The following is a 24,967-nucleotide window of genomic DNA, read 5'->3' as shown; positions in this document are numbered from 1 at the left end:
TGTGTTTAATTTCCTCCCTAGTATTATTTATATTTGTTACTGTTGCTTCAAGATATTTGAACTTCTCCACCTCTTCAAAAGATAAATCTCCAATTTTTATATTTCCATTTCGTACAATATTCTGGTCACGAGACATAATCATATACTTTGTCTTTTCGGGATTTACTTCCAAACCTAGGTATTTCTTTACTTGCATCCAATTAAATTCCCGTGTTTTCCCTAATCGTTTGTGGATTTTCTCCTAACATATTCACGTCATCCGCATAGACAAGCAGCTGATGTTAACCAGTTCAATTCCAAACCCTCCCTGTTATCCTGGACTTTCCTAATGGCATACTCTAGAGCAAAGTTAAAAAGTAATGGTGGTAGTGCATCTCCTTGCTTTAGCCCACAGTGAATTGGAAACGCATCTGACAGAAACTGACGTATACGGACTCTGCTGTACGTTTGACTGAGACACATTTTAATTAATCGAACTAGTTTCTTGGGAATACCAAATTCAATAAGAATATTCGTTATTAGATTATTTAGATTAATTATTCTTTATTAGATTTTATAACTATATGGACAAAAATCACGATCCTACTCCCAATAGTTATCGAATAAGGGGTTGTTAAACATTTGAAAAGATAAAATTTCTGAAAAAAACTATGAACTTTCCACCAATATGAGATTATAGTTTTTGTTACATACAACATGAGCTATTCGCTCCGAAATTATTCAGGCAATTTCACTTCCACTCTGTATATTCAGCGTAACTGTACACATTTTCATGCCTCTAGTTTGAATAATTTAGAAAAATGAAATTTCATCTCAGTATATCCTTTATATTGTATTATTGATAACGTACATCACCAAAAACACTGGCGTACATAGCCTATCCTATGGAGGTTTTATGCCACAACATGGATATTTGAATCTGTAGGCCAGTGGTCGTCAGCACTCGCTGAAATAGGTAGAATGCATGGAGGGTAAGGAAATGTGCTCCGTCGTGCACAAGGGATAGAGAGACCAGCGTATAGATAATATACAGTATGGACACTTCGCGTCGGCACCTTTGATGTAGCAGGACTGATTTCAATGACCTTCAAACCAGTTTGAGCGTGAGATTCTGCTTTCTCCCAGGAGTTGGCACTGACATCACACCAGCTAGCAGTCGACACAGCGGAAATATAACACAATTAATACATCTAGATACATTATGTACTCAAATAAAATAAATTGGAACGATGAAATAATAAATCCGTCATTATCTGTAATGCCTAGACTCTAGAGTTCCTTTATAATGAGAGTTGAGACGTTGATCCCAACAACAATTAAAATCTGTAATGATTTGATAGCGCTGAAAATGGAAAAACAAAACTCCTATGAGAAGTAAAACCATATATCTATATTATATTGTATACTAACATTAAACGAATTTGATGCATAATTTCGTAATATAACTTATTATATATAAAATAGAAAAATTATTATTACAATTGAACCAATGAGTGGAAAAAGGGAATAACTACATTTTTTTGTTAAATTGAACTGAGATAGCCATTTTGTTCCTCAATGATAGACCCATTGGATGAGCTGAAAAAGGGAATATTACTAACATTCTTACCCACGTAAAATCTCATGTCTGTTCTGTGTGGAGTGGAAGAAGGAAATAACTTCTGTAGTAGTTCCCCTTTTCCACTCAATACTGTTCTATTACAGCTAATATTGGAAAAATGTTTATAATAAACTAATAATAAGCTGCAGGAAGTAACTGATACATGTAAACAAAGGGGAAATGTTGTTGGGTTATTATTCGACTACATGCAGAACTTGTCACTTTCCTTTATTCGTGTACAGGAGATGTTTTATCTTCACAAGCTTTGGATATATGTACATACAGTATTCTGTATTCATAATCTTTCTAACAACAATGCATTGAAACTGCCACAGATTAACCGAACAGTAAAGCAGGAAAAGTTAATTACCATAATTGCATAAAAACACCTTTTCCAAAGCTTCCTTAGTACCGTACCGTGTTACAAAATATCTGTAGATGCAGTAACTAAAGTTTGTGTCATTATTACAGTTATCTTTAAATAACTTAAAAACGATTAGACATATCTCAAAAAGAATTGCACCACTGTTTTCTCAGAAAATTTCAGATGATTTTCAGTACCTATACGACCCCCTTTCCATTTAAAATTTCAAAGTTGCATTCAAAATGGCGACTTTTGAGATAGCTGAGAGCTAGATTCGAATGTGTCACTGGTAGAGCATTTGGTTTTACAAATACTGGTAACACCTATAACAATCGAAAATCAAGCATATGGAAGATATATATGGTTCCAGATTTTTGATTCACCCTGTATATTTTTTTCGATAAAACTGTAATGTGAAAGTCGTTATTAACCTGTTTAATCATCTATATACATTTTTAAAGAAGGAAAAAACTGGAGGAGAGGCTAGGAAGTTAATAAAGTATTTGTATGATTATTGAGTGGAAAAAGGAAATAAGTTTTAAAATTTAAAACAATTGTATACAAATATTAACAAGGCATAGAGCAAAGTTTGGTAATAATAATAATAATATATATATATATATATATATTACAAACAATAGTGAACATTTTTTACTGTTAACAACATTTAAATCAAACTTAACAGAAAAGCTGTAGAAAGTTTTTTTTGTTTCCTGAAAAGTTGGGTTCAAAGTAGGTATTCCCTTTTTCCACTCACTCATTCAATTAGTTTGTCACTGAGAAATAAGGAAAAGCTGTTAACTTGAATTTATTTGGATTATGCAATAAGGTAGGCGATGTTTGGATCCTGTGCTTCAACTCTATACTCAATTATTATCTTAACGTGTGCTCGATTACACTAACCTCTAGGGCTTGAAAGTGGAACTAATCGCCGGCACATAGAGAAACAAAACACAGGAAAATTCGCTCAGTGTCCATTCTTTGTAATCCCTATTCGCTGAGGAGACAGCATACCCGCCAGCAGCCACGAATGCACACTAAGGCAGTGTCTTGTCTGGGGGTAAGAGACACTAGCTTTAAGGTGCAGTGTTCTGATGACTGCTGCTATAGACAATGGATTCGGCATGGATGAATATATAATAGGATGCGAAACTTACCGAGTTTCCCGTAATACATACTAGAAGCGCTGTTGTAGAAAATGATCTTGCTGCCACCTGTTTGGAGGAGGGGCGTTATTACATCTAGCAGCGCACCAAGTAGCTAAAAGAGTAACTAATTACTCCATGCATTTAGCAGCGCACCTGGTGACGAAAATGTTAAACTGTGCAGAAAGTATTCCCTCCCAACCTCATAAATATTCAAAACTAACCCAATTTAAAATAAAACATTTACATTTTTATTCCTCACAGCAGCTTCTACTGAAAATTCTTACCGGAGCCAACAGAAAGATAAAAGATACGATCTATTTTACACTACCCAATTAAAATATAACCAGACCAGACAAAAAAATAAAGCAAAAGGTTAGATATTGGGATTGTATTCTTTGGGTATTTATTGTACAGCGCAATTGAAAAGTCTGCAAGAACTACTTAGATAGTTCAATTTATTATATTACTATTACTTTACAATACATTCAACAACACTATTTTTACAACGTCCATAAACATCACTGTTTAACATGCACTGCTTATACACACACGTAATATCACTTTATGTTCACTTATTAGCAAGTTTCTGTCTACCATCTTGGCTCTCGTCGAGTCCTCGAGCAATATCTCGAACGGATAAATACAGAACTCTGGGTTAATGTACCCAACACTTAGTTCTAATGTTCACCCAACTACGACGTTGGGCGCTGATCATCTTATTTCAGTCCCCCACTGCCAGATGGTGCTGACCGCAGTTTCGCATCCTATTATATATTTATCCATGGATTCGGTATCTCAAGTTGCTTGTCTGGGACCTCTCTGCACTCATTGAAAATATTGCGGCGTTGTTCTGTAACATCTTGTATTAATTAATTTATATTTCACTTCTTTCTTACTTCTCTTGCTCCCTCTGTTTCTGGTTGTCTGTTAAAACTCAGTGTTGTGTGGGTTGCAGAGATTCGGACATGGTGGCCGGGGGGAGCGCCGCTGGAACTCTGACCCCTTCCTCCCGGCGGTCATCCCTCGTGTCCGGCCAACTGTTCTACCATCCCGCGAATACCGAAATGCTCGAGGAACCCGTGGAGGAACAGGTAGGATACTGCCTTTTGTAACTGCATGATGAAACTGCCTTATAACTTCATCATGATTAGCTAACACCTCATTTAACCGGTGTAAGTCTGTGACGATTAGACCTCGAATTTTGTAACTGCATGATGAAACTGCCTTATAACTTAATCATGATTAGCTAACACCTCATTTAACCGGGGTAAAGTCTGTGATGATTAGACCTCGAATTTTGTAACTGCATGATGAAACTGCCTTATAACTTAATCATGATTAGCTAATACCTCATTTAACCGGGGTAAAGTCTGTGATTATTAGACCTCGAATTTTGTAACTGCATGATGAAACTGCCTTATAACTTAATCATGATTAGCTAACACCTCATTTAACCGGGGTAAAGTCTGTGATGATTAGACCTCGAATTTTAGGTTAAGTGCCTATTTTTGTTCTGTAGGGATAAACTAAAGCTAGTTAAATATCTGCAGATTTTATATAAAAATGAACGTTTGAAAGCAGTTTTATGGTACCTAAAAATGCCTATTTGCTCATTGAGATCTATTTTTAAGACTTAAGGGGTTAGGTACAGCTTACAGCAGTAAAAGTTTGGAAATGTTCAACATTTCTTTCCTCCATTACTGTATCTTGTACAATAATGAAAATTAGTATCTGTAAAACACTGTCCTTATGCTATATGAAAAAAATATTTTTACGATTTAAAATAAATTATTTACTTTTTTTTACATTCAGTTCACTGTGCAGTGATGAAGCATTTCCAACATTCTAAGATGAAATTTTTTGTGTGTATTTATGCATGTCATGTTTACAATATGATGCAAGATCACTTCTCTACCTTTGTTATATTGTCTGCTAAAAATAAATTCATTTTAAAAATGGTCAAATATCAGTATTTCCTTGTAACACAAAAAAAAAAATATTATTATTAAGGAATGTAGTCGAAAGAGCATGATATTTTAAACTTGAATTACAGCAATAAAATAAAAGAGCGAGAACATGAAAAAGTTAACAAGTTCATGAGTTATGAGGAAAACGCTTCATCAGTGCACAGCGAAAAAAAAAATAATAATAATAATTTTTTTAATCATAATAATATATATTTTTTCAGATAGCAGAAGGACAGTGTTTTACACATACCATGTACATGATACAGTAATGTAGAGAAAAATGTTGAATATTTCCAAAACATTTACTGCTGTAAGCTGTACCTAACTCCTTAAGAGCCTAAAATTGCCTATTTCTATTTCTACGTATATATTTTTAAACTTTCATGTAGCAGTGAAAGAGAAAGTTTTGATACAGTATATACATATATACTACATTTTATACTGCTAATCACCAAACACAAATTAAATTTAACAATAATTGTGTTTTGCACTATATTAAAACTTTTTTAATCGATCAAAACTCTGTTAATGTATCGATTAGTCGATTAAATTCAAATCGTTCATCGATTAAATATTTTGAGCGATCGACAGCACTAGTAAAAATGCTAAACCAGGGGTTAGGTGACAATATTTTAACCGGTGGTTACACTAAGCGACGTTGATGCACATGATCATTAGGATTCTGAAAGAACGCGATCTTTGCAGTGGAATGAAGTGTGCCCTTCACTCCACTACGGGCGTCCATGTGTGGTTTTTTTTTTTTTTTTTTGCATATATCGTGGATGTAAGTGAAGAAATGTGACAACGCGACCGAGCAACCGAGGCCTAGACTTATACTCACTCCGAGCTCCGTCAGATGGCAGGAAGGTGCCACATGCCCTTTCTCCACCTGGTGAGTAAAAGATGACTCAGTTCTGTTGGCTGTGTAGAATGGCACGTGACCTCTGACCTAGAAACATAGGGAACACGTGTTCTGGAGACAATAAATCGGAGCTAACGAGGGTTAACAGGGTTGTGGTTCAACACAGCGGGATCCCGGCTACGGGACGCAAATGTGTATTGTATGTACAACAGACGGATCACGTTTTCTTCAAGGAGTTCATTTCAAATGCTCACAAAACTTCACTTACGTCGTAGAGAGAGGCAAAATATGAAATTTCATATTCTATCCTAGCTAAACTATTTCTGCTAATGGTAGGGCCTATGAGAACAAGGATCAGGTTGTGTAGAATGTAAGTAATGCCCAAAAAATTTCCATACATCGTAATGTTTTGGTAAAATTTTCATATTTCACACGATTTTCCCCTCCGTTAAAATTTCTGTAACTATCGCTTAACCGGGCTTCCCAGACGTTATAAGGAGACAAGAGAGATGTTGTCCAGAAAACACTTAAAAAGTCTAAGACATCCATTCCACTAACATTCCGAAGTGCAAGCGAAATTACCAAATTCCCCTTTAGAGCAGTGAACTAATAGTGTAATCGAATTCGAGAAGTCAGAATAAAATAAGTGACACCTATTCTATCTTTGCTCAGTCTTACGAATCTAGTGAACCTCTTTTTAGTGTTGACGGTGTATATTTTTATATATGTAAATCAATGTTTTAGACGGGTTTCAACCAATAATTTTGCTGTATACTTAATTTCTCCTCATTTTGCAACTTCCTAGGTTTTTCGTCGTACAAAAGAGTATTAACTGACACACAAGATGTAATCTTTTGCTAGAAAATGTGTAAAAGTTGCTTGTGTGTTTGAGTTCAGCTAATTTAAAAAACTATTTTATGGCTGAATAACTTTATGATATCTTTACTGTGTTAACTTGTCACTTGTTTCTATTAGCTTTTGTCTGCAATTGTTTAATCCAAAGCCTCCTCAAATTGATGTATTGAAGCATTAAAATTTTCCTTTGTTCAGTGCACATACATTGTTATCAAAACTGGTAATTTTTACAAAACAATAGTTTATAAATGGCAAAAAAATATATATGATTTTTTACGTACTGAGACCTGGAAAATCCAAAAATTAGGAAATAAGTAGGCCTACATGATGCCATTAAAAAAAAACAGACTCGAAAAAAATCGAAAATCGAAAAAGAGAGGAGAATTGGGAGGACAAATTTAAAAGGTACGCAAAACGCGTCCTTGCAAGGGGTTGGGGGCTGTAAAAAACTAAATATGTGAGCTCCAAGCCTGTTGGCCACTAGTCTCACTCCGGGTTACGCTGCTCCACTGAAGGAGCTCTAGAAAATTTTGAAGGGGATAACCGAAAATGGACATAACGTCTTAGGTACCACATACGCGAGAGGGACGGAAATGTGATCAAAATGATCACGGGACGGGACGAGGAGGAGATGGCCGGTGTAAATCTGCACATTGAAATGAACTGTCATTTCGCAGTGCAGGAGGAGTCGAGAAGACTCTGTCGTCTGTTGTTCGATGACAAGGCAGGTGAAGACCGCCAGGAGAGACGCCGTGAATTCTGAATCTGCAAATTGAAAGGTTCCCTGTCCTTTCGCATTGCGACATGTGTGATGTTGGACATGTATTTCATAATTTATATACTCTGAACTAGGGCTTTAAGTTGTTTGTTAGAAAAAAGGGGGGCTTATGGGGAAGGGCATATAGGTCCGTGGCCCATTTCTTTTAGGGCTCATCCCGACATTTGTCTTAGCGCCTTAGGAAAACCACGGAAAAACCTTAGGCAGGATGAGTTGTCTCAATATAAGAGACTAGCCAATTTGGCTTTTAGGTAATAGATCGATTGATTTATGAATTTAGGATAGATGTAATTAATAATTAATTTTGAGTAATTAAGGGATTCATGAGGATATGAGTGCAGCTCCGTGGCTCATTTCTTTTAGGGCTTATCCCGACATTTGTCTTAGCGCCTTAGGAAAACCACGGAAAAACCTTAGGCAGGATGAGTTGTCTCAATATAAGAGACTAGCCAATTTGGCTTTTAGGTAACAGGTCGATTGATTTATGAATTTAGGATAGATGTAATTAATAATTAATTTTGAGTAATTAAGGGGTTCATGGGGATATGAGTGCAGGTCCGTGGCCCATTTCTTTTAGGGCTTATCCCGACATTTGTCTTAGCGCCTTAGGAAAACCACGGAAAAACCTTAGGCAGGATGAGTTGTCTCAATATAAGAGACTAGCCAATTTGGCTTTTAGGTAATAGATCGATTGATTTATGAATTTAGGATAGATGTAATTAATAATTAATTTTGAGTAATTAAGGGGTTCATGGGGATATGAGTGCAGGTCCGTGGCCCATTTCTTTTAGGGCTCATCCCGACATTTGTCTTAGCGCCTTAGGAAAACCACGGAAAAACCTTAGGCAGGATGAGTTGTCTCAATATAAGAGACTAACCAATTTGGCTTTTAGGTAATAGATCGATTGATTTATGAATTTAGGATAGATGTAATTAATAATTAATTTTGAGTAATTAAGGGGTTCATGGGGATATGAGTGCAGGTCCGTGGCCCATTTCTTTTAGGGCTTATCCCGACATTTGTCTTAGCGCCTTAGGAAAACCACGGAAAAACCTTAGGCAGGATGAAAAAAAAAAAACAGACTCATTGGCATACTCCTTATAAATGAAAAGCACAGTATTTGAAAACATGTTCAAAATATTCCTTCTTTGATATCCTACAACTTTTGTACAATAGTTTCTTCATAAAATTAGAAATAAGAAAGTTACAAGAATTGTTCTATACTTTTTACTCACTCTGTATATTAAGTCAATTAGTCATTACTAGACATCGGATTTTTAGGCACTAAAAATTGCAGTTTTAGGCGCCTAAAATAAGCTCAAAATTTGTAAAATTAGGCTCTATTTTAATGAAAATAGGCATTTTAGGCACATCAAGGTATCATACTTATTTCTTTCACTGAAATTTTTAGTTATACACTAAAATACGCACAAAAAAGTATGTTTAAACATTAAAAAAGAATACTATATTAAATTTATAAACAGAGCTGCACAAATTTAATATATTGAAACTAATGAAATAATGATTATTGATATCAAGATTACTCATTTTAAGTTATTGACATTCAGTTCCATGCTCAGACTTTATTATAATTATCTGCACAGTACACCACCAGAATTTTTTCTAAATTCTCCACAGTTAACCTTTGCCTTTTGTCACTGAGAATCATTTTGAAAGCAGAAAAATTTCTTTCAACCGAAACTGATGTGAGAGGCGCAAATTTTTAATTAGGTATAATAGAAACATCAATACTTACTGGAAAATTTACACTTTCCCCCGATATCACTCTTGATACTTTTTCCAACAATGAAAATCCTACATTCTTATTTAATACGTTGTCCCACTTATTTTTAACTTTTTTCCCAGTTTCGCCCAAAGCAGAATGTATGTTCACTTGAGCTTCCTTTACTATTGCTATTTGGCTACAAAGAGATTGTTTTTCACGTTCTAATTGTTCAATGCTTGCAGGAATGAAAGAAAAGTTTGATGTTATGTAGGCAATATCGTTTTTCACTCGTGAGTCATTCAGACAATCTTTCACTGCTTTCACACACACTGCACTATCAGTTTCAGGTAATTTATCAATAAATGTGACCACTTCTTTAAAACACTTAGAATAATACACCACTGACTGAATCCAGGTTCCCCATCGTGTAACAACCGGCTGAGGTGGGAGTGGGATATCTGGAAAGTTCTCTCTGAATATTGAAATCCTGGATGGGGCTTTACAAAAACATTTTTTTGTGTTAGAAATAAACGAATTGACAAGAGGAAATTCATTCCGGATTGTTTCAGAAACCCTGTGAAGGCCATGTGCTAGACAGGTTACATGCGTGAGGTTAGGATAAAATGTTTTAAGAAGTGGAGCTGCAGCAATCATGTATGAGGCAGCATCAGTACAAAACAACAGAACTTTAGAATCGTCTATATTACCTGAGTATAAAGACTGTAGGCCTTTATTTACAAAATAAGCAATGGCTTGGCTATTCACTTTCTAAAGTTCCTTAACACATAGGCCTACGAGGTGTGGAATCGAAGGTCCATCAGGACTAAGTTTTCGTACTACCATATTTGCTATATACCTATTCATAGGATCTGAGGTTTCATCACAGAGACCCATATGTAAGAATCACCTATATCCTCCCGAATGGAAGCTAAAGTTTCATTGTATATTCTAAGTAATTTTTTCTTAGGGTCGACTCAGATGGGATATTTTGTTTGCAGTATTTTTGTAAAAACTGTTTTAAAACCGGATTTTCAATTGCATTCCAGGGAATGTTAGCAGCAACAAACGCTCTGGTTAAATCAGCATAGAAATTGCTGCTGAGATTGGATGAAGTAGGCTGTGTTAGTAAAGTTTGTTGCAGTTGATTTTTCTGCTGAGCTTTAGCCTTATGAGCCGCTCCTTGCACATGCTGCTTTAGGTGGCACTTCTTTTCTTGCGAAATCTAAAAATGTAAAGTAAACTGAATTAAAATAAAATCCTAATTGTTGTATTGCCGTATTTCTATCACAAAGTTAGTGGGTTCGAACAATCAACATTTTAATGACCTGCAAATACTTTAACTATCGGAATTTAAAAGGTTAAAGTGTAGTGGTCTTAAAAAGAATTATACCTCAGGATAGCTCAGTCAATGTATAAATATTATAGGCCTACTCATTAAAATTAATAGAATTTATATATTTGAACTATTGTTACATACCTGTTTGCTACAAATCTTGCAGAATATTATTTTTCCATCATAAGTGAATTCTGAATATTCTGTTAGCCATTGCCGGATCAATGTAGATTTTGCACTTATATTTTTCGGCATTATCGCGTTAAACTTCACAGGAAAACGTCCTACCGCTCAAAACTTCTCAACACAAATAAGGTGAGGGAAAGAGCAACTGTTAACGAGCATTCAAATGAACCGTTGTTATTGAGATTCAATTGGACAAAAATACAAAGTTCCACTTATTGTTGCATTTCCTGGTAGTGTTAACACTAGGAGGGCCATTCTTTTAAATATTTTGTAACGGTTTACCCTACTAATTCGCAGTTTTACGACTTTTCATAAATATTTCAAAAACACTCTTTCTCTAAAAATTGTGATTTTATGACACTCTGAAGGGCAGTACAGCTAATCGGTTTCAGACCGAAAACAGTCATTTTTATAGTATAGTATATCTCTGAATCGGTAGCAGCACATGTTGTGATTATTGCCTGCTTCAAAACTAAGGTTGGTTCTTTGTCGGCATTTATGCCTCCAAACATGTTAAATTCGGTGAATTCTATTGCGAGTGTCGTGAGATTCAAAACATTTTGTTTCCTTTATCAATGGTTTCATGGCCGGTGTGAAGCAAACTTTCCACTTTTTAAATGCCTTAAATTTCGCAGTGAATGCATGTATAAATTATAAAAAGTAAGAGTAAAATGCGAAACTTTACAGTGAGTTAGGCATTTTTAGGCGAATATTAACAAATTAGGCTCTAATAACCGTTTTAGGGCATTTTAGGGCACTATAAAACTCTTTGAATACCTTTCAATTTCCATGAAACACAAATATTAATAATTATTTTTACTTTTCTCCTAAAGAAACAAAATAGGCATTTGCCCTAGAATCCGATGTCAGGTCATTACACAAGGAGCGCACTCATTTGGTGGTCGGGACTCCACAGTGCACTGTTGGCGAATAATCTACGTAAAGATTATTTTTTTTTGGTCCTACAGAATAAGAACGTCAAGTGCGTAGAGTTAGGGGGTTCCGGGTTCGATCTCCGGCGCCGGAGCGAATTTTTCTCTATGAATAACCAATTGTAACCATAACAGATAATTCTGTAGGACCAAAAATTAATCTTTACGTAGAAGGGTGGACACATTGAGCATTTATTATATATTTAAAAAATATTTGGAGAGTTTACCTACATTTCTGTGTAATAAAATGTAGCATCCATTGCTTACTTTATTTGTGGTTAATTTTTAAAATGTTTCACGGACTTACGAAAGACGGTGTAGGCCTATACATGGAGTAAACGATTCTGCTATTACAACTGTTGCCTGGGTTGAGTAGTAGGTAGCACAAACCTCGCTGATCATGTAGTATCATCATCGCATCAATCTTATTAGGACGTAATGACATAAAATGCCTCATCTAGAGCGCTAACTGGTGTATCGCGTGATTCCAAAGATGTCTAAAGATCAATAACTCTAGTGTTACCTGCATCATAGGGATCTATCCGCATCTTGTATGGTTTGTAACACATTTTAGGCATGTTTATATTAGTGAAAGACATAAGCGAGTCTGTTGCCAAAATGTACATTTTAATAATAATAATAATAATAATAATAATAATAATAATAATAATAATAATAATAATAATGAACTACTATTAATATATTATTATGACTATTTCGCTCATATGCTGCTTCAACAATGGAGTGAAGAATCCGTAGAATTTCAATCAATCACAGCCATCTATTACTGCAATATTGTTGATTTCGTATTTTAAATTTTGTCCTGTCGCTGATGATATGCAGTGAGATATCATAACCTAATAATTATCAAAAAACTCAGAAATAACTTCAATTTCTATCAATGTAAGACTTTCGTCCGTTGCTAAAGAAGCGACGTAGAAGGATAGTATATGTGTATGTATTTATTCACACTGCAATGGGTATATATCCGGTGGCAGTGGTAACTAATTACACTCAATAATGACAATAATAAACTTATTAATTAATTAAAAGTACATTTAATAATAATACTAATAATTAATACTAACAATAATTTATAATAATAATAATAATAATAATAATAATAATAATAATAATAATAACAAAAGGGAATATCCTAAATTAAATGAAACGATCACTTAAAATAACATTTGAAATAAATCTAATTTGTATCTTAAACCCAAGTTCGAACTAAAACCCACGAGTATATGTTCATATCTGCACAAGTACCTTTCAACATTACACTCATTTCGCTGTCAACTCACTCACTGCAATTGAACTACGACACATTTCACTGATTCTATCCTGATTTCACTAACACTTCAAAAACATTTCACTGTTCAAATACTTTGCACTGTCACTATAAACTATAAAGCTTCACTGACAGGAACACGTTTCACTTACACTACACACTTCACTGACAAACACTTCACTGACACAACATAATTCTTCACTGATACAACACTTCAATAACAACATATCATTTACACCCTTTAAATAATGTGTATAATTACCGTCTATTAGTAAAGTCCTTAAGCCTATTTTTAAATACATTTTTGGTTGTTGGTAAAGCCTTTAGTAAGTTTGCAGGTAAAGCAGTCCAGTCCCTGATAGTATGATTGAGAAAAGAAAACTTTCCAGTGTCCGTCCTCTGCCTTCTTTCCCTCAATTTATATGAGTGGTCGTTCCTTGAAGAGTAATTTGGCGGCTGCAACCTATTTTTTATTTCTCTCCAGGCAGGCTCACCTCTGTATGTTTTGAACAGTGCGCATAATCGAATTCGCGCTCTCCTGTCCTTGAGTGTGTCCCATTTTAATGGTGAATTTTTCCGACAACACTTGAGAGCCCGTTTATAAATCTTTTCCAGTGTCTTAATATGTTCTAATCTGTAAGGATCCCAACATGCAGCACCATATTCCATTACTGGACGTACTAGTGATTCATATGCAATCTCTTTGGATTTATCAGAGCCTTTTCTTAGTACCCTCATCACAAAGTGTAAACCACAGTCTACTATATACAGTCGCGAAGCTTGAGGTGTTTTTTTTGCAAATCTCGTGATAAAGCGCTCCAAGTGGTTAGCAGCTAGAAACAATAGACTGTCCATGGTCGACTTTGGACTGTGTCGTATTTCTATCGAGTGCTAGCTCGTTGCGTATTTCACATTGATGCTTGTGAAATGTTCGTTATTGGTTATAATGAAAATGTTAATGGCTAAAATATATGTAATAATTGGAATAATAATATGTTACAAGGAGGAGACGTTTGTAGTGCTATAAATTGTAGCAACAGTAAGAGAAAGAGGCCAGAGTTATCCTTTTTCCGATTTCCGAAAGATTCAGAAAGGTTCCTGGGTTTTCACAAGAATGCTGTGCAGAAACAAAATTGTTAATTTGAAGTTCTTTGTGACTGTTAGAATACATTATATCCTTAAAATTCACAATGAAATGTTTCAGTCTAACCGAAAGGACATTAGATACCTGTTAAAGTTCTGTCACTTAGGCTGCTAAATTTCCAGAGAAATAAAGGTCAGGTCTACTTTTTTTTTTTTCAGAGGATATATTTTTAATTGTAGCTATTAATTTTGTTATTATTTTTATGTGTTATTTTACTAAAGACGTAGAAAATTAAGTTTGTTTTAATGAAATTTATTGATCACGTTTTATTTTCAATTCTGGTGGGATTATTATTGCTTAGGCCTACTTTTTTTTTTTTTTTCAAAAAATATGTTTTTAATTATAGCTGTTAATTTTGTTGTTATTTTTATTTGTTACTTTACTAGAGACATAGAAAAAGTCTGTTACAATAAAATTTATTGATCACGTTTTATTTCCAATTCTGGTGTGATTATTATTGCTTAACCTCATCCCACTTTGTTAACTACGTAAGCCTACACTACAAGTACCGGTACACGTAAGTTACTCCTTTAATTCATATTTCCATTATTATTGTTGCAAAGGGAAATGCAAATTAATATTTATTGGTTTCATAGTTAATTATCGCTATAATCTTGAATGAGTGAAGCTATTATAGTAAATTTCAGTTCGTTTTGCACAAACAAAAATTATATTAACTTATTTCTTGCAGGTATCTTCGAGTTTATGGTGGAATTTAATATAATTAATAAAATAACAAATTAACTTTATGCATTTAATATTCCAATAATGGAAGGAAGGTGTTAATTTTTCCAAAAGAACACAACGAAAGTGTTAACATATTTTGTCGGCTGCTAGGAGAGAGATCTGCGATGATGAGGCGATAGTAGCGATCCTAGTGGTGGGCAACTACCCATGTTTGCATTTTTACTACATATTGAACTTCGCGACTGTATATAATAGACTGTGGTGTAACGCTCTCCATGCTTTTCCCGCTGTGTCTGCAACGTGTTCCCCCCAGCCGAGATCGCTGCTAAATGTTAAAGATCGCTGCTAAATGTTAGTGTGACGTAATTCATACAACTGACGTCAGATTTGGAAAATTTTATAACATTTTATTCATTTGAAATATAAAATTAAGTTTAAATCTTTTGAAATTACAAATGAGCCCGCGTATAGGTCTCTTAAACGTTTTACTTAATTTGTTGGGGAAATGGTCATACCTTGCTTTTGTTCTTTTTTTGTTGTGTCACAAGTACATGTTCGGAAACTCGTCATTTAACATTTGCAAAAGGTGCTCAATGTGTCCCCCCCCCTTCATTGTTTACACATGCCTGAGCACGACGTACACACGACTGGCGAGTTCGCTCAAACACCATGTTGTCATCGCGGATCAATTGGCATTAATTTTCAACACGTTGCAATAGCTCCTCTGCATCATTCACTGGTGTTGCATAGACGACAGCCTTCAAGTGACTCCAATGGTAAAAATTTAATGGGGTGAAGTCGGGTGATCTGGGTGGCCAAGGGACTGGACCGCCGCGTCCAATCAAAACAAAAACAATTTACTGCTGTCTTGTCATTGTGTTGTTTGTAAACAAACACTGGTACGGTATAAAATCAAAACCAAAACAGCACAATAATATGATCAGATACTTATGAAAACAAAAGTCACTATTACTCCAATAAATAAGCATTTTCCGTCAAATTTTTATATAAGGAATTGTTCTTATTTTTAATTCAGGAGCACGCTCACGCGTTTTCCAAACATACTTATGGTTCACTCCGTATAGCTAAAGCAAAGCATGTGTAGTTACAGGCTGTTTATACATCCATCGCTTATGCATGGTTTATTAGTAATGTTTTCTGTCCCAATTCTGCATAAGTCTCGTGTAAAAACTATACACGGTTTGTTAGTAAGACCACAGTCTAGTATATACAGTCACGAAGCTTGAGTTGTGGGGGTGCTAGGAACAATAGTGGCTATTCCATATTGTGACAGCGACGTGAGATTCGAACTCACGACCAGCGTCCCGCAAGAGAGAAGATCGCGCGGAGCACTTTGGGATGGCGCGCGGCGGAGAGGGGAAAGAGCCAACGCGGCGAGAGAGTGGAGCGAGAGCGCGCGCGCATCTGGTGCTGGTAGAGAGGAGAGGGCTCTGGATTTCTCTGGAGTGCCATCTCTAGAGACGCGTGGAACTTTCGAGGCTACGTCGCTGTGGTTATAAATTACGGTCGCGAAGGAACGACAGCAGTTTTTCAGTTGATTAGTCAGCCAGTCAGTGAGAGAGCCAGAGCAAGCAAGCCAGTCTTGTGTACCGGAGTTCGACTCGAGTGTGCGTCCGCATCTGCGTCAGCATCCGAAGGCCTGAGTTCGAGTGCAGTGGACCGCAGTTGGAGGGACCTGAGTTCGAGTGCAGTGGACCGCAATTGGAGGGACCTGAGTTCGAGTACAGTGAACTGTCTCTGGAGGTCTGTGGTTCGAGATACTGTGGACTCGAGTGACTGAGCTAGAAGAACTGTGAACTGAGAACAGATAGTTCTGATTTGTAAATAGTGCTTTGTAAATATTAGTTAAGATTAACAGTTCATTGTTGTTCGTACTAGTCCAAGTAAATTGTCATTGTCGTCGGTGGAGTGCTATAACGAATACTGTGTTAAGTGAAAATCCAATTGTTGACGAGAGCGTTTAAGGCGAATTGTAGAAAGGAATTATTGTTGTGGCGAATAAATTACATTCTTGTTACTAATAAAATTCACAATATGAAATCGATCAGTAAAAAATCTCGCATTTTTTATACTCTAATTTTTTCCCTATTTATACAAGGTGCTGAAGAGAGTGCATTTTCAAAAATATACTATCGAAAGTCAAACGGTTTTCTTATTATTGAGCGACAAATTTAGCGTATTTTATAAAAACAAGCCTCTTTCAGCGCTCAGAACTCTGGAACCATTTACTGCAGAACATTGAACGAGAGCTCATTTTGAAGCTGACATTTGGTAGGTTATGTTAAGAAGTAATCCTTATTTTTATTGTATACAGAGAGACAGATAATCTGATTTTACTTACTTTTAGGCTTTTTGCCCATTTGTAAAAATGTAAAAAAATATTGAGAAAAAACCTCGCATTATTAAGAGGGATGATTCGGCATTGTTTGGTTAGTGGTACGGAAATAAGTTTCGAGGATATTAAATTGATTATTTTCACACGTCTAGACTTGAACGGCGGAGTACCGCACGCACTGGCCGAGAGCTAAAGATAAGCGAACGTTGGGCGTCATTTTACTCCTGTGTTTATGAAAACTTGTGATAAAGCCAGCACAGCCATGACTGCTAGACGACACATCACGTGTTTATGTCTCCTGGCTTTGCTTACCTCGGCTAGCTCCCGCCTCACAGTCAGCTGGTTAGTTCACGCTCGTACTATTTATTTTCTTTATTTGATATGTTCAATACTTTCTTATCAACATACCGTCAGTAAAAAATATGTGTTTATTTCTACTTTCAATGCGGAATCTAACTATATATTTTTAAAATATTTTTTCCTTGGCAAAGGCGTCTTAATGAAGAAAAATCTAAATTTCTCCATTTCCATAAAAAGTAAGAAAATCTGTTTATATGTCAATATAAACTTTAATTTCTCAGCATCAAAATGAACCATGATTTTGATCATTGGGTGAAAGGGTTTCGGAGCCACAACAGTTTAAAGTTGGGAATTTTATGAAAATACGATAAATTTAAATATTTTTAATTTAAACACTATGAAGTTCTGATGCCTCAAATTTTGCACAAAGCATTATATCACAGTTCTCTATGTACAAAAAAAGTTTTATTGTATTTAGAAATTGTAAGGTCAATTTCCTCTATATTTCGGTCGATTTGACATGGAATAGCTCATAGACTGTGCCGGTACTATTTCGCATTTTCTGTGATGAGGCGATATTAGCAACTATCTAGTGGTTAGCAACTATCTATGGATGCATATTTACTACGTATTGAGCTTCGTGACTGTATATACTAGACAGTGATAAGACCATGAAACATTCATATTTCACGTTAAAATATAAAAAACGAAGAATAAATGGAAAATGAGGACGAAGATAAGACGGGACAAGAGAAAGGAAGAAGGAAAATTTGAAAAAAATGGAAAGAAATCTAAGAGCAATGCAAGAGTACGAAGAAGAGAAAGAAGAAAATACGAATAAGATGAAACAGAGCAGGATAACATAAAGAAGAGAATATGGGTGAAGGGAACTTTGAACTGGAACGCAAGGAAGGAAGGGAAATCTGAGTGAATGGTAGCACTAATCTTTTTCATTGATACTGACTGTCAGGGAACCAAACGGATTGAGAACGTGTGGCCAATGGAAATTTATCGTGTATCCAAAACAGTGGAGCCGATACCAATGAGCGAGATAGCCAAAACAAAAGCGACACGACCCAGCGAAAGTTTGTTTCTATGGTAATGAGTATTATGAAAGAATCGGTGGCATGCACTGATACCACATTTGCATGTGAATGAAGGACAGCCTGGCTGCAAAAAACAAATATTTGGCAAGTCCCTGCATTTGACACTTCCACGTATTATATTAGCTCACATATCAGGCGGGTCTTTTTAAGCAGGGATATTGGTGAATTAATTTGACCACACGCCATGAGTTAATGTCAACCAACGCGTTATTACGGCCCCCATCACTTACAATACGCCCGGGTGTGGTTTCCACGCGATCGCGTTAGCAAACAGCAGTCCCCATAGTTTATGGCTGTGAACTAAAACGTGATTATTTTCCCCTTTGTCCTGGTCGCGTTTCCTAATTTTAGACGTTGGGACTAGTTCCAAGATTGTTAAAAACTCCTGCCTATTTCACATAATTTTATGACATGTTATTCACCACTGCTTTCCAAATAAAGACTGTTCAGAGACGATGGAAAAGTAACAATGGAAGCAGAAATTTTAATAACTGTACCTATTCCAGAAAACTTGCGCTGTAATATTATGCATTTTGTTGCAAATCTAACTTCAATGTACGAGGGAGAGTCCAAAAGTAACCTTAATAACTGTTTTATTAATTGAATAGTAGTATTAGTAGTAGTATTTATTTATTTAACCTGGTAGAGATAAGGCCGTCAGGCCTTCTCTGCCCCTCTACCAGGAGATTCCAACTACAATATCAACAATAAAATTACAATTAGTATTAAATTTACAATTACAATTACAAATAATATTACAGTTAGTATTAAATTTACAATTACAATAAAATCAAAGTACGAAAAGATTACCTGAATAATTAAAGCTAGATAATTTATCATAGAGAAACAAATATTTTATATTTACTGAATTACAAATTAAATCTAGAATAACAAAATTGTATAGTGATGAAATTACTGGATATTGAAATATTTTGTGATAGATTAAAGAAACTATTTACAAGTAATCAATTACTGACCAAGTGCCTAGTAAGTTTTCGTTTGAATTCAATTTTATTTCGACAGTCCCTGATGCTAGCAGGTAGCGAATTCCAGAGTCTTGGCAGGGCTATTGTGAAAGAAGATGAGTATGAGGAGGTGCGATGGGATGGTATTGTTAGTATTGTTTCATGACGAGAGCGTATGTTCAGATTATGGTGGGAAGAAAGGTAAGTGAAGCGAGATGACAGGTACGAAGGAATAGAAGAGTTCAAGATTTCGAAGAGAAAGAGAAGTGAATGTAAATTTCTTTTCTTATCTAGTTTAAGCCAACCTATTGCTTCCAGGGATGGGGTAATATGATCATATTTACGAATATTGCTTACAAAACGTACACACAAATTATGAGCACGTTGAAGTTTCGTTTTGTTGTCGCTGGAGAGGTCAGTCAGTAAAATGTCCGCATAGTCGAAATAGGGAAATGCAAGTGTCTGCACAAGGGACTTTTTTAAGCAAGAGGGGAGATGAACATTTATCCTTTTTAGCACATGGATAATAGAATATATTTTTCTGCAGGTTTCTGTGATTTGCATGTCCCAGTTGAGATTATTATCCATGTGAATGCCAAGATTTTTTACTGAAGAACTGAAAGGGATATGCACTGTACTTACTTTAACAGGGGAAATGTCGAGGTGTTTTACAGCGTCGGTTTGCCGTTTGTGTCCTAATATAATTGCTTGTGTCTTTCCAGGATTTATTTTAAGACGGAGTTTCTTTGTCCATGTCACAATCGAGTCAATGTCTTCGTTCAATTTATCTATAGCGTCATTTACTCGGTCTAAGCGGGAAGAGATGTAGCATTGAAGGTCGTCAGCATACAAGTGATAGTTACAATGCCTTACAAGAGATGTAATATCATTGACATATATTGTGAACAACAATGGTCCGAGTACGTACAATAAGACTACAAACACTTCACCACTTTTAGCATAGTATAACAGGAACACTTGCAATGAACGTAGTTGAGACTATTTTGAAAAGTGATGGAGTGTTGTAGTCTTATTGTACATATTCAGTTAATAAAATAATTTACTTTTTGACACTTCCTCGTATTAAACTCTAGTCTATTTCCTGAAAAGACGTCAGATGACTCTGTCATGTAATTTATGTACGGTGAATGTGTGTGTGTGTGCGTGCGTGCGTGTGCAAATGCTGGGTAACTGTCGGTGTTGGACCCCGGACTCATTTCACCGACATTATCACCTTCATCTCATTCAGACGCTAAATAACCTAAGATGTTGATAAAGCGTCGTAAAATAATCTACTTAAAAATGTGTGTATGTGTGCTTGTATGTATGTATGTATGTATTGAGAACATCAACTGCATGCCCCATTACATAGTAATATTACATGCATACTACTGAATAATTTACATGTGTAATTACCAGGGAAAGGGATTTGGAGTATTATAAAGAATGGTGAAACGTAGTATAGATATTTGTAGATCAGTGACTGTCAAGCGAGCTGCGTCACAGAGCATGGACGAGTACAGTCCACTTCATACAAACTTACACGCAACGTGCTGTAAACGTATTTCAGAATAAGCAAATGTTATAATTAGTTTAATGACATATAGTGGCCTACATACATAATCTGCATTTCTTGGCAACGCACAAGACACCAATAAACAACGTTACAAATATACATAGTTAAATATCAATCTCTGCGTCCTCGCGTGTCAGTGGAAATATTGATGGATGGTTGATAAACAGTTGTCTTCTGTATGGAACTCGCCTCTGAATATGTATGTTTTTCTGTCAGGAACGTGTTAAATAATACCTTTATTTACAATATCATGAAATATGATAATATGTATACAACGTATACTATAGTATTTACAATATATGCAATATACTACAATTTTTACAATATAGCCTAATACAGTATCATTAAATGTTGAACAAAATGTATAACCAAACTAAATGGCATTTTCAAATAATGCTAGGTTTTGTTGATGAAACAATTATTCCTGCTGTGCCTTGTTATAATAAATTGTAAATATTATTTTCAAATTTTCAAAATACAACTTTGCTCTGTTGCAAGGAAGGAAATTTTTTAACATGGAAAAACTCCGCTCTACATCTGCAGACACAATTGGAGAGTACTTGAAACAAGATACGTCAATTAAATTCACATGCTGAATGATGTCATTGGGACACGTCCTTGTTAGTACATTTGAAATCCGACTAAGAATACTGTACCCATCATATTTAATCAAAACTCTGTTTATTTTTTCACCAACACGTTTTCCTATTTCACCTTCTACTGCACTCAGTTTATTTACAATAGTTCTCATAATATTTATTTGCTCTACTAGTTCTACTCCTGACTTTTCTATTCGAATAATGGCATCCGGTAAATATAAAGAATTTGACTTAATATATGTCACTTCTTTTTCGGTTGTTCTATCATTTAGCAGTTCGTGACATATTTGAATCACAGCCGCGTCATCGGGATCGAAAGATTGAACCACTTTCTTCACAGATTGAAGGTGATGTGCGTAATAATTGCAAGCTTCTAACCATGACCCTCATCTCTTAAGAACTGGATATGGGGGAAGCGACAATTTAGGGAATTGTTTTCTGAATTTTGATACTCGATCTGGAGCTTTTAAAAATATAGTCTTTCAATTTTGTATTGTACCTGCACTTCACTATTCTGAACTGCAAACCAGCATGTTGAAGTTCTTATGCGACAACTGTACCATTCACCTGTTGTTGACGTGCAGAGATCTGCGAGTGTGTCATGGAGGGGAGGACTTGGTATAAAGGATTGTAAACAAATGACTGTGTAGATGCCAATACTAGCTTTTACTGCTCCAAATTCCGTTCCCTAGTAATTACAATATTATGTTACAATTTGCTTTTTCATAATATAAGAGTTGAATTTGCACATTACCTTAACTAAATTAAATCCTCTACTTATAAGATTGAAATTTCTATATACATGCCTTGGTTAATTTACATTTAAAATTTCAATATTGTGTCATACTTTGCTTATAATAACTATTCCTGATAATTATCTTACATGTTTCCATAATATGAAAATAAAGTACATCTTATCTGAGTCAATTTTTATCATATAGCCTACCTAAAGACTTGAAATATTTATTTTATACCTAAAGTGAGCCATATGTACAATTTTTTTTTTTCACCAGTAGATTATATTTGTTTGTAAGACCGACTACCTGAATTTTATATCTGCTTAACAATCTGTTTTCTTATATTCTATATTTACAGTTTGTTTATCATATTGTTTTATAATTGATTCCATTATTGTGTATCTAGAAGTTAATTGAGTATATATATTTACAAAATGGTCTCAAATGAAAAGTTATGAACTGTGAGATGGTAACTGCCCAAGTTCCTCCATTTTTATGTATATCTGCTATTAAAACTGATCTCTGCTGTCGTGTGTATGTATGTGTGTATGCGTGCGTGTGTGTGTGCATTTTTGTATTTGTATTCGCATTTTTGTATTTCGAGGGCTTATGTGAAACTAATGTAACTACAAAAATTCACCTTTTTTAGGTTTTTGCACAAATCGATAGCAAATTCGTTCTTCTACTTGGTCACAAAAAATCGTAACTCAGTTCCGAACAGTGTTGCATATAATACAATTCGTAACTACAAAACATGACGGTATAGTTCATATGAAATAAGCGTATTGCCTGTTAAGAATTTTGTTGTGAATAAAACATCGGTTGTAGTTACGTTAGTTTTACACTAAGCCCTCGAGTTGTTTTTTTGTATTTGTAGTAATGTAATGAAATGATACGTATGCGCGTACTTAGTGTGTATATGCTTCCATATTATAACTTATACAAGGTGGATGTGAAATAAATCTGCACATATTCAGAGTGAATATCTCAAGTTATACCTATTTAACAAAAAAGTGTAATACCATTTGGTGAAAAGTTCATAGTTTTCTCAGAAAAAAAGTCCATATCGATATAAAAACTAATAAAAATAATTTATCCCTCTGGCGTATTTCAATAGCGCGGACGGTTTTCGTGTAAATTTAATTTAAAACCCACTAATATCAAGCCACTGCATGATGCGATCAAATTGCAACGTTGTAGTCAGAGAGGGAGGTTAAAGGCATGGCGACAGACCTGAGTTCATTGACTTCTTACATCTGTATTACGAGAAGAAAGAGCAGTGTGTTAGCCGCTATGTTTCCAGACTGCTGAAACTACCAACCTAATTTTCTAATTAACCGTGCATTTAATCACAAAACGTAATATAGGTTTTCTATTCATTTAAATTTACCCTATCATCCATTTCAATCAGTAGGGTTAAATCACTTCCACCCTGTATATTATGTAAGTTACATATATATGTCTGTACTGTATGTGTCATATGCATGTTGTGCGTGGCTAACGAGAAAGACAGCCTTCGGCACGAATTGGAGTCATGATTATTATGATCTAGTCATCTTGACAATCGCCTAATACTACTAAGATTTATTTCAAATCATCCGTCCTCAAGTGAGGTTGACCACTGGGATCCGGAATTAACAAAAGTATAAAAGATAAAGGGAAATGAAACGAGCAAAATACTGATTCGATTTGTACATTAAAACAAAAATTTACGTGTTAACATATAGATAATAGTGTAAAATTTGAAGAAAGTCCTTCAGAATTTCCATTACAATCTCCTGAATCTCATAAAAGGGAATTTTAAAGGATTTAAGGATATTACATGTAAATTTTGGTAAACAACCCCTCGCTCCAAATGGTAAGTCTGTAACATCCTAGTTGTAAAGCGAAATGCCATATTTTTCACTCAGGTATGGTAGACAAGGTACATATTTAGCTCGCTTGTCATCATTTATCTGCAGTGCTTGATTCGTGTCTCGTTCAAAGCAAATCGTAGGGTCTAAGACCATCGCTTTTTGAGTTCTTCTATTGATGGCAATTATATCGACTCTAATATGAGAATCATCTTCAGACACACAATGAATCTCCTCATGTACTTCCCATCCTCTGTTTCTTAGCAGGTTGGCAATTGCTGTACGGGCACGATGGTGTCTGTTGTTACGCAGTAGCTCTCCCTTCTTACAGAACCCCAGTATGTGGCCAAGTGTTTCAGTCTCGCTGCATCTTCAAAGTTCTAAAAAACAAAGGAATTACTATATTAAACTCATGTTAAACGTGCATTTATATATAAACTTGTTCAATGTTGGCCATGTTATGGCACGATGTTGTGTGTGTGATCTAATGGACGAACAAACGAACGGGTAGCCTATACTGATGGCATATAGAAAACTGCCTTTTTGCTGACAAGAATGTGTTTTTCTGAACATTTTGAAATTTTTTTTTTCCAGCTATATG

General features: G+C 35.3%; 1 protein-coding gene across 4 annotated transcripts in view; it reads left to right on the top strand.

The window, feature by feature from the left end:
* Positions 1-24,967, top strand: part of pyd (zonula occludens-like protein polychaetoid) — a 793,103-nt gene that overhangs the window by 75,952 nt on the left and 692,184 nt on the right. For all 4 annotated transcript variants that reach the window (XM_069832498.1, XM_069832496.1, XM_069832497.1 and 1 more), the window contains one exon: positions 4,068-4,203. In XM_069832498.1, coding sequence (XP_069688599.1) covers positions 4,068-4,203 — 136 coding nt within the window. The remainder of the gene's footprint in view (positions 1-4,067; positions 4,204-24,967) is intronic.

Source organism: Periplaneta americana, chromosome 8 (genome assembly GCF_040183065.1).
Source record: "Periplaneta americana isolate PAMFEO1 chromosome 8, P.americana_PAMFEO1_priV1, whole genome shotgun sequence".
Classification (NCBI taxonomy): domain Eukaryota; kingdom Metazoa; phylum Arthropoda; class Insecta; order Blattodea; family Blattidae; genus Periplaneta; species Periplaneta americana.
Note: the sequence above shows the minus strand (reverse complement) of the source record. Positions and strands in the feature narration are given on the sequence as shown.